Raw genomic sequence first — 12,051 nt, 5'->3', positions numbered from 1 at the left:
GTATTACGATGGAGGGTTTTTTTTGCAATCAGGGAAAAGATCACTTCCATTTACTTTTGAATTACAAAGTAGCTGACCAGATGTGAGAAAGCAAAGCCAGCGAACAAACTTTTCAGTAGTTGGAAGACTGAATGGTGTCCGAAATCATGTTTCATAAAAAACAAGGGGGATTATAAAAAGTTTAAAACAGTGGCGTACCGTCAGTCACGGCAGTTGGGGGCACTACCAGCAAAAATTCCTAGTCACTTATAGTGGGCGCGCGAAGTGCGATCGATAAGCCAGTATATATTTACTGACCTAGCTAATTGTGCCATTAAAAGGACTGTGCCATTAAAAGTATGTGTACATCACTGATCAAATAACGCACTTGCGAAGCGTGAGCTGAAAATTGTTGATACTCAGAAAAAGAGACATTTTAAGGACTGTTTTTAGGAATTCATGAAGTCGAGCAGAAATATCTCACCAATCCGCTTATGCGAACGTGACAGAAATATTTTATATTCAGGGGCCCGCAACGTAGAACATTATTTTATCGGATTGCATTGACTATACAATGTACAATTAATCGTGAAAATCAAGCGTACGATTAATTGCTAATCTTTGGGGTTTTAAAGGGGGCAATCATAAAAGTAGTCATCAAAATAATTACGTCACTGCATAATAAAAACTCGAATTGCAATTAAAGGACAAGTCCACCCCAACAAAAACTTGATTTGAATAAAAAGAGAAAAATTCAACAACCATAACACTGAAAATTTCATCAAAATCAGATGTAAAATAAGAAAGTTATTACATTTTAAAGTTTCGCTTCATTTCACAAAACAGCACTGTAAAAAATATTGGGCAACATTTTAACCAGCACGAGGGTAATTATGTATCCAACCAATTTTGGGCAGTATTTTACCCAATGCGGGAAGCATATTGTCCAGTAAGGTTAAAATATAAGCAGAAATTACTTTAGAACGAGCAAAATTTCCATCACATCGGATAAATAACAATGCCTAAAAGAAATGCCCAATGTTGGTTGGATACATAATTACCCTCATGGAACATTTTTACCCAATATTATGCACATCTCGGTCGGTATGCAAATGAGGGAACTGATGACATCACTCACTATTTCTTTTGTATTTTATTATGGAATATGAAATATTTTTATTTTCTCTTCATTGACATGTGAAATGAAGTTTCATTCCTCCCTTAACACGTGGAATTCCATTATTCTAACATTTTCTGCTACAGGCATGGAGGTCCTAATCATCAACTTCGTAAAAATTGAAAAATTGTATAATTCAAACAATAAAAAACAAAAGAAATAGTGAGTGAGTGACATCATCGACTCTCTCATTTAGATGTAACTGGTTCGTTCATAATAACTATTTTGTTAAAAATAAACGAAACTTTGAAATGTCATAACTTTTAGTTATTTTACATCCGATTTTCAGCATTGTGCTAGTCTGATTTTTCTCTATTGATTCGAATCAACATTTTTCTGAGGTGGACTTGACCTTAAAATAAGGAAATCATATATATTGACTTTGAAACGAAAAGGTTTAGCACCATTTTATCCCCTTGAACAGGGATATTTACCTCATTAAAGAGATAACGCGATCATGCACCTATACAGTGCGTATCAAAACACTTTGAAAAAGACCTGGGAATTAAAAAATATACAACATGTGGGTATTTTTTTCACATATAATCTTAGATTTGGGTCTCATCTATCCAATGAAAGTAAAAGTTTTGACAGAATGTTACACTTGAGTGAGCACTGTCCATTTTTGTAAAGCTCGCAGAAATCTGTTTGCGCAGAAATGCTCGTTTTCACGCTGTGTCAAGTGGAAAGGGCGAAATCAAACTTACCCTGCAACACATTTCTAATACATTTCCCTTGCACTTTTAGTCAATTGAAATAAAACGGATACATTCAAGCATCTTGTAACAATTTTACCGCCCAAATTGACATTTCAACACTTAGTAAGCATAACCTTTAACCTTTTTGTGCCAGCTGGATCTTAGGACATAACTGAATCTGAACAAAAGTTTATTTCAGACATCTCTTGCATTTTTTCACTAAGTTTTTATCATTAAAAGTGGGTTCACATTTCATTTTTCATTTAATACTTGTTTCTCCACACTTTTCCCAAGCTTGACAATGATTATCAAAATGAAAATTAAGCTTTAGCCATTTCATGTAAATTACAGCTCAGTGTAAAGCAAATATCGTCACGATGGCCTCGGTGTGTGGGGAAGTGGGATGGGGCGCAATGCACTCTTCGAAGTCTTTTTGGCAAGGAAACAAGTTTAAAAAGGTAAAATATATCTTCAAATCAATTTTCCTAGCTAAATTCCACATGTTCTTCATGATTAAGGTCTACTTTTATCCGCATAACTATTTCAAAGTTCTGCGCAAATCATTTTTCACTAACTTTTCAAAAGTGAGTGGTGCTCACTCAAGCGGAATTTTTTTCCGACAGTTATATCGTCATTTGCTCAAATGGATCTGTACCAATGTTAAAGTGTGGGAAAATCTTCAGGGAATTACAAATTTATAATTTTACAGGATTTTTTCAAAGTGTAAACTTTTTTTTGATACGCACTGTATAGTGAATAAGCATGATAAGCAATTTATGTTTCATAGAGTTATGGGAAAATATTTGTTATAAAATATGAAATATGATATATCATATATGTAATATAACTACAGTATGATATGATATGATATAATATAATAATAATAAATAATAATACATAAAATTTATAAGGCGCTTACTATACTGTTGTTTCTAAGCACTCTGTGTAACGTTCTGTTTATGGTTTGTACTTGGGTTTAAAAAAAAAAAGTGGCAGGGGATAATGGAACATGTAATACAACTATTGTAATAATCAAAATTCGAAACTGGTGTGCACCTCCAATTGACCGACCCACAACTGTGAATCATCTGTTAAACAGGTAGGTTTTGAGTAGGGTTTTGAACTGATTCACAGACTTGGCATTATGAATTTAAGATGGTATCTTAAAAAGCTAGGAAGGGGCAATTGAAGAAAAAGCGCGGTCCGCCATATTTTGTAGAGGTTCGAGGTCCTGGAGTTAACTGCATTGTACACGATGAACGGAGAAGTCTTGAGGAGGTACTAGAACGTAAGGAAATGTAATCTGTAAGATGTCATATCATAATAATGTAATATGATATATTATAATATGATATGATATAATATAAGATAATTCATTCTAATATAATATAATATTATGGAATATAATAAAATATGATATAATAAGATATAATATACCACAAGTATAATGTAATATAATATAATATAATAATACAACATACATAATATAATATAACATATAATAATTTTTTTCTTCTTTGTACGGTACGTTTATCTTTCTTTCTCCGGCCTTTCCTCCTTCCGGCCCTTGTTTTAATTATTTCGTTGTCGGATTATGATAACCGGGGGAATAACGCTACAAATTTTCGGATTAACGAACCCTTTTACGTTTTCGGATTAACGAACATCGAGGTATAGGCAATTTACGTGTTTCGGAATTATGAACCTTCGGAATTACGAAGTGTAACCATTATATTTATTCATTTATTAATTTAGATATTTTTTCTTATTTATTCTTTTTCATTTATTTATAGGTTTTTTTTGTCTCGTGTATTCGTAACGACATATTGATTTGAACAATGTCAATATTCAAGGATTCGCCCCTTGCGCTTGAATTGTTATTAATCTGCAAAAAAAATCGCAACAATTACCGCAACCGCAAATCATTCAGAGTTAGAAATAGCCAGAGTCTGGTTGCCGAGACTAAGTTGAGAAAACAGTGGAAAAAAAGGAGGGGGTATCAATCACGGGACCAATCATCTATCTCTCTTCTTTTAAAAGGAAATATATTAATGTAAGTATATCTAGAATTTATGTAAATGTAAGCATTATGTGGATAGCAATCTATATAATGAGATGAGTTTTTGATGTAGTTTTAAGATGGTTAAATTACAATCTTCGTGGAATTTGTCATCGAACAAACTCTGCGACTGTGTGAATGGCTGTGCCCATACGTTGAAACTCATGTTAGTGGTGGTGGCTGTACTGACTCACTGTTTCGATGAACAAGGTTATGACTATAATTTGTACGGTTCCGATTATCAAGTCAGCGCACGCTAAACCTAACCTTAAAGTTAGCTCTGGGTGGGCCGGGGCATGTAAGGACAGTGATTTTCCGTTTAATGAAATTGCTTTTTCCGTTTCAGAAAATAAATTCCGTTGCAGCGTCATGAGCGTGCAACAACAACAGTACAGTCTCATACAGTAGACTAGATCTAACCCAGGGAGCAGGGGCAGGGGCCTGTATCTCAACACCTGGACAAGTTAGTCATATGTTTATCCACCAACCACAGAGTTAGTTCCAATCTTACTTAAACTGTTTCGCAAAAGGCTTCCTAACTGGAATACCGATGCCGATATGGTCGGTAAATAAAAGAGCAGAGGAGACGTAGCCTAAGGCCTTAGTCAACTTAGTGATAGCATAATTTTCAAAAAGAAAAATTATAACAAAATTGCAAATATTGTGATGAATTGGGAATTACATCTCTTAAAAATAATAGCACAGGTAAACCAAGGCTCCACATTAACTTTTTTTGGTGGTGGCCCGTTCGGGCCACCAAAACCTTCAAATAATTTTTTTTGGTGGCCCACTAATAAAGTTTGGTGGCCCGAAAAATATAAAGAAAAACATTAATTAAAAATGAATAAAACAAACTGAAATATTCTGCAATCACTAACACGTACCACTATTCTTTGTACATCTTGTATATAAATTGTGCTTGCTGTTATTTTACTTTGCATAAAACAAAAGAAAAAATGAAGAAAGAAAAAAAACAAAGAACAGGTCATAAAAAAAATTTTGAGAAAAACAAAAGAAAATTTAAGAAAAATAAATAAAACAAAATTATCAAAAAATGGGGAAAATTATTATTATTCAGTAGAAACATGTTCTTTAATCAGGTATTTTCAATGGGAAGGGGTATAAATGGTTTAATCACTGAAAAAAATGAAAGAAAAAAATAAAATGGCAAAAGTTATCTGGAAAAAAAAGTGAGACAATTCCTTCCCTATATTTGACAAAATGATGGAAAAAAAAATCACATGTCATATCAATGAAATGCCTTCCCAAAGTATTTACTTCCTTAAGAGTGGTTTAAGAAGTCATTTGTAAACAAGAAAGAAAGAGCGGCCTATTTATTTTTGGCTCAAAGAGACACAGCTTCGAAATAAACCAAATATCAACATACATACAAATGCACATATGGGACTGTGATGTACTCACCTATGTGTATTAATGCATTTGGAAATCGGTCTTTTTGAGTCAAAAGAGAGGTCATAATTCCTCCTTTTAATGCTTGCAATTAATCAGGTTTCAGTAATATGGACCGTAGAAGGGCATTTCATTGGTGTAAAATGTGACTTTGACGTAGATTTCCAAAGTTCTGGGGAAGATTTCTTAGCAGTAACATTTCGTATCGCAGCTCCCTGGGTCTGAATAGTCTGCTCGTGCACAGCTAGCTGCATTGGTTTCATGCATGCAAAGCTCAGCCAGACAGCCGGCGCGGCCGGCTGAATAATAGTTACTGTATGCTAGCGGTAGGCCTACATACTGTCATGACTATGCACTCTTTGTGTGTGTGTATTTGTGTGTAGATTAACAAAAAAGGCGCATGACGAATTGGCTTGCAATTTTAACTGTAGAAGGTTGATAAATGCATGCAAAATCGGGAGAAAAATTGCGCTACTTTGAAAATTATTGGTTGCCCGATTCGGGCCACCAAAACTTAACATTTTTTCAATAATGGTTGCCCGAGATGAATTTTTGGTGGCCCCGGGCCACCGCTAATGTCGAGCCTTGGGTAAACTATGCATCATACATACCTAGACCATGAAGACTGTCACTGGAGCATTCAATTGCTGAGAAAATGGAATTATGAATAATTTATTTTATGATCTCTCTCTCTCTGTTCTCATCCCTCCGCTTGGTTCGGAGATTGTCGGGTCCAACCCGCATGTGACGTATATGTAGGGACAGTGATTTTCCGCGATCGCGGAAAACGGACGGAATTCACGGAAAATGCTTTTTGAAACGGAAAGTGGCATTTCAAACGGAAAATCACGGAAAACGCATTTTCCCTCAAAATACACAGAATAGCAACAGAAATTACTCCAAAATCACAACAAAATGAGTATATTAAATGGCCACAAAACCCCAGAAAACACGATCTCACTTCGCTACAATCATGACAATTCACAAATCATGACTGCACCCGACATCAGCACACTCGATTGTACAGTACCCCACGCCCTTACCCGGTACCGGCCAGCCGCGCCGGCCGGGTTGGGCTTCACTGCACTGTACACATATTGTTCCAACTATGCACGGTCGTGTGTTGCTGCCCTCTACATTTGAAGATGTAACAGCACGATATCGTGGTCTTAAATCCAAGATGGCGGATTGGCAAAAGCCGTTGACTGATGATAACGATGTCAGAAAACCCCCCAAATTATCGATGAAAAATCATTTCACCGTGAAATAATGCTAATGGTGTGAGAGGTGAGGATGAATGCATGCTAAATTTCTTTGTAAAAATAATATTTACACCCGCATAGATCCGATTAGAATGGATTCTATTGTGTTGTTGGTACAGTAGCAGATATAAAGTTTGACTAGTGCGAGTGTACGTTCATTTTGCTATTCAATTTGGAAACGGAATTGTCACTCTTCCGTGTGTACAAAGTCTATGGGGAAACGGAATTTCCGTTTTCTGACGTGCTGAAACGGAATTTGAGATTTTCTGAAACGGAAAGGGCAATATATATGTATCTTGACGACTGAATGATAGTGACTCATCAGGCCAGGAGAGCACTGGAACGGCTATTATGGATTTTTGTGATATATATCAAAGTCGCTTTTAATAGCTTGGCATTGATATCCAGGGGGAGCTTTGAGTCAAAGGCAATAAGAACATCTTGGGTGAAATTGAAATTGTAGTTTACAGCTGGTTTGTCAGAAAAATGCTCCAGATACCATCGATGATCCTGTAATATCTCCTTGATTTTGAGTATGAAATCATCTCTAATATGCTTTAGAAAGATGCAAGATGCTATGAAATGCTCGATTGTCTCATCTTCAAGCTTGCAAAGAGGACAGAGGGTATTAGTGCTCTTTCCGATCTTACATCTTACATCTAGCCTGTACTAGATTGTCCCAGAAAGAAGTTGTGCTCGATATATTAATGCTTGCCTCAAGCCATCCTGGACAGGACCGGGAGGATAGAGTACCTCTACATTGATTTCTGATTTTCCCATCCAGAACTTCAGGGAGGATTTCTGGGATATACTTCCGACCACTTGCTCTCTCACAGCTGCATGAACTTTACTTTTGACCACCTGCTTCCATTGCTGGTATGAAGGAGTCAATTCAAGAAGTGAGTTCAAGTCAGGCAGTTGGTATTTAAGTAGTAAATCCTTCAAAGCTCTTATAGAGGGAGTGAGGAGGGCAAAGGCATGAAGAAAGGTCTTGAGTTCAAAACGTCCAGGGCTCAGGTTGATTACATGTCCTAGTAGAAGGAGTCTGTTTAACTCTATTTGACGAGAAATAGGGATGAGGCCAGTCAACAAGAAAACTATCTCATCTGGTGCAGTCAATGGGACACCGATGATTCTCTTAAATAGATGAGACTGACATTTATCTAGCTTCTGGAACATTGCCTTTGTAAGTTTCAAAACTTCCCCTCCATAAAGCATTCGTGGGATGCAGAATGTCAGCCAGAGTTTGGCAACGAGCAGTGGAACAAGACCTCCAGTGTAAGCTCCTGTACCCGACATGGCATAGAAGGTGTTTAGTCCTTTCTTGATGATATCGTCAGTCGGATCAAGGTGGGCTCCAGATTTCTTGATGCCAAGATGAGTGTATGCTCCAACTTGAGGAATCACTTCTCCATCCATTTCCAAGGAGGTACTCGACATAGATTTCTTTCCAGGAGTGAAAACAACAACTGCGCTTTTGGATGGATTGATGCGGTATTTCCATTCATTAGCATATGACGATGTGACCTGAATCATTTCCTTCATCTCTGCTTCAGAATTACTGACTAGTGCCACGTCATCAGCCAGAACTATAATTCCTGAGTACCTGTTGTTAATTGAGCAGCCCAGTCTCTTGCTCTTAAGAGTCTTGATTAAACCATCAATAAAGGCAGTATACATTGTGTACATAATAGGTGAGAGGACACCCCCTTGCCGAACACCTTGTGTGACAGGAATTGTCCCACTAACTTTGCCTTTCCACAAAACCCTGCTTTCGAGGTCCTTGTACAGAGACAAGGGGATCATGTGGACGCTGAGATGGGTACCCCTGGGATGTCCAATTTTAATAGTTTACAAAAGTAAACCATAACAGTTTTCTTTGTAAAATGATAACTATACGGTATTATGCGATTCCAAACATCGAAATATAGTTTAACAATTTCTTTTTTAAATCTTTGATACCAAAACTTACGATTTGACAAATTCTATGCATGAATTAGAGATAGAATTTATCCAAATGTTAAAAGGGGTCTGAAAACGACAAATAAGAGTCCTGTTATGGATGGCCTGACGTGGTAGAATCTTTATCGATTGAATTATTTTACTATTTCAAAATGAATGGTTTTGTGGCGTTTTACCAATAGTTTTTATAGTTTATTTGTATTACAATGATTATTGAATGCATTTCCAATTTGTTTTGGGATGTAATTTCAACTTCTATGATTGATTACATAAGATTATAATTTTCAAATTTCTAGGCAATTTTGCATGTCATAGTCTACCCACGTGATGTCACTTCGTCATTAAGAAAGAAGTTGTGACAGGTTCGGAGGTGTCATAAATATTTAGTGAGGTTGTTGTACCTGAACTTGGTAAAGAGGGCTTCATGAGCTCTGTTTAGAATATTGGCCATATAGAGCTCAGTAATTATAAGAATTTATTTATCATTATGCATCCAATGTATGTAGGTTGACTGGTAGTGGTAAATTTGTTTTGTATTCTACTTCAGGATTTGAGGAATTAATACTAGATTAGATGCCGTGAGCCAAGAAGAGCACCTCACCAACATGTTTTTCATCATCATCTTGTCTGTATTCTTTGGTGGGGTGTTGATGCTGGCCATACAGGCTCTGTGGCTCTACTGGTACATCAAACGCCAACCAAAGGAGGATGTGCCAAGGAAGCACCTCTACGACAGGGTCAAGCAAGTAGGGGTAAGTGGCATTGAATTTCACCCAGGTGGGTGTTTCATAAAGCTGTTCATAAGTAGTTAAGAGTGACTTAAAGAACGACTGGTGATTCTTTCTTGTGGTAAATGGTATATTCATTGGCGATGGTTTAGTCCGTAAGAAAGGATCACCAGTCGTTCTTAAAGTCGCTCTTAACTTACGAACAGAGCTTTATGAAACGGCCCCCAGGTGAGTGTTTCATAAAGCTGTTCGTAAGTAGTTAAGAGCGACTTTAAGAACGACTGGTGATCCTTTCTTGTGCCCCAAGTAATTACCAATGAACATTTAATGATATCCTTTACCACAGGAAAGGATCCCTAGTCGTTCTCAAAGTCACTACTTACGAACTGCTTTATGAAAAGGCCCCCAGGTGAAGAAAGGTGAATAGTTACCTGGTGGGTGTTTCATGAAGCTGTTTGTAAGATACAAATGACTTTACGCACGACTGGTGATCCTTTCTTGTGCTATGTGATATCCCTATGTAATTGATTTATGGCCTAAGAACATGTTCCAGTCGTGCGTAAAGTTGTGCGTAACATTACGAACAGCTTTATGAAAAACCATCCTGATGTGCTAACACTATAAAAAGGCTTCTGATGCTATTAGAAGCTGTGATTATATGATATCCAAAATCTGCTGGAAGCATCTTTTGACATAATAGGTGCTATATTTATGTAGTAGGGGAGACCGGGGTTAGTTGGAACATGGGGTAAGTTGAAACATTGCACTTTTCTTAAATGCCTGTAAAATAAATTTATGCAATACTTCCCTCAATTTATTACAATAATGATTCAACACTGTTGTATTATTAATAGCAATAAATTGAGGGCAGTATTGCATAGATTTATTTTACAGGCTTTAAAGAAAATTACAATGTTTCAACTTACCCCATGTTCCAACTAACCCTGGTCTCCCCTACAGTCATGTACAGGATTGTTTGACCCTATACGCCCCTCGCAGACATGCACAAGCCTCCAGGGACCCACTCCGTCTTGCTTATAAAAATGGCATGGAAACTGAACTTAAGGCTTACACTGGAACTGCTTCCAAATATTGGAAGTGGATACCTCTGTCTCTCGGGCAATCACCATCTGTCTCTTCATTTAAAAAAGTTTTTTCCAATCCAGCTTTTAGGATTGCAAGGTTTCATTTTTGTAATGGTAGCATTTTCCTTTTCATGCTGTAAGTGTATTGGGCCTTTCTTGGAAAAGCACAATACTGGTTCGTTAATATTGAAATAATTATAGATAAAATGATAATATTTGCTTTGTTCTTCATTCTTCCTGTTCTTCCTTAATATCCTTATATCTTGCATGATATTTTGAATTATACTTAAGAGTTTTATTAATGAATGATTTGTTTTAGGAGTTGAAGGACCCCTCCTCGATCCTGTTCAAGAAGGAGAGTTGCAATGCAGCCAATGCCCTGATTTCATTCCTCTTCAACGAGCTCAAAGATACTCTACCCGTTCGTAGGTGGATTATAAAGAAGATGAACGTCGAGTTTGAGGAACTTCTTAATGCCAAGACTGCTGGGAAAATACTGGAACAGATCACAGTAAGTTAAAGGGGAAGTTCAACCCGAAAAAAAAGTTTGTTGTAAAATTATCAGAAAGAATATCAAATATTGGTAAAGGTTTGAGTTATATCCATCAAAGATTGAGAAAGTTATTAGAATTTGAAGTTTTTGATTTTTGACGTCAAATACGAGCAATTGCCTCATATTTTATTTAATATGAAATGTATACATATTTCAATTTTTGAATGGTTTATGATGATTGAACAAATATTTTCTTTCAGGAGCAGGTCTGAAGTGATATGTCTGTTGATATATTTGATGTACAATAAAAAATAACATTTACCAAGTTTTGTGAAAATAGCATTTCATTAATGTTTTTACAACACAATATGGGAAGCAACTTGCATGACATCCCAAATCAAATTGAAATTCAAATAAGTTATTTTATATCTTTGATGGATTCTCTTCAAACCCTCAATGTTTTATTTTTTTCTGCTATTTGTGCAATAAACTTTTTGTTAGGATGAACTTTCCCTTAAGGCATTAGCTTTTCTGTCGTGTATATTTCAATCATCTGTCCTGTATTAGAAAGCATAGTGATTAGTCATATAGTGGGGGCATCATGTGGTCTAGTGGTTTTGACTCATCTTTCAGTCCGAGGGATGCGAGTTCAATTCCTAGCCATGGTGAGTTTTCCTTCAGCAAGAAATTTACCCACATTGGGCTGCACTCACCCTGGTGAGGTGAAGGGGTACCCATTCCACAAATGCTTGAGCACCTAGGTAGCCGAGCTAAAAGCTAGGGTAATACTAATAGCAGGGGCCGCTGGGAGACCTGGAATTGAAGTGGCTACCCCGGGTGAATTTAATGTTTTTATTATTATTATCATACGATTTATCTGTTTGCTTAATTACATATCATGATCGATGTAATTACCTGTAAAGTCAGCTCAAATCAAATTTAAATGAAAAAGTTTAAAGGGGGGAAGGTGACTCCCGAAGAGTAAAGAGTGACTTACAGTCATGCTTAAATGCACATCAGCACATAATTTTAAAAAACGTGTACTCTTATTGATCAATACGCAGTAGCGCACATCCCTTGCACATGATCTGACCAATGTGGTGATGTCTTTCACACCACACGCAAAGTTCTAGGATTTGAAATGCAACACTAATTCACACATAAATCTGTGAAATAACCCCCCCCCCTAGATTACATG

The 12,051-nt window shown here is 36.6% G+C and overlaps 1 protein-coding gene across 1 annotated transcript in view; it reads left to right on the top strand.

Moving 5' to 3' along the window:
* Nucleotides 1–3,824: 3,824 nt before the first annotated feature.
* The window catches only part of LOC121410403 (PDZ domain-containing protein 8-like), a 29,558-nt gene continuing 21,331 nt past the window's right edge, over nucleotides 3,825–12,051 (top strand). The window contains exons 1-3 of the mRNA XM_041602469.1: nucleotides 3,825–3,907; nucleotides 9,095–9,299; nucleotides 10,680–10,871. Of these exons, the coding sequence (XP_041458403.1) occupies nucleotides 9,153–9,299; nucleotides 10,680–10,871 (339 nt within the window). The 5' untranslated portion in view covers nucleotides 3,825–3,907; nucleotides 9,095–9,152. The remainder of the gene's footprint in view (nucleotides 3,908–9,094; nucleotides 9,300–10,679; nucleotides 10,872–12,051) is intronic.

The sequence above is a fragment of the Lytechinus variegatus genome, chromosome 1 (assembly GCF_018143015.1).
Source record: "Lytechinus variegatus isolate NC3 chromosome 1, Lvar_3.0, whole genome shotgun sequence".
Classification (NCBI taxonomy): domain Eukaryota; kingdom Metazoa; phylum Echinodermata; class Echinoidea; order Temnopleuroida; family Toxopneustidae; genus Lytechinus; species Lytechinus variegatus.
Note: the sequence above shows the minus strand (reverse complement) of the source record. Positions and strands in the feature narration are given on the sequence as shown.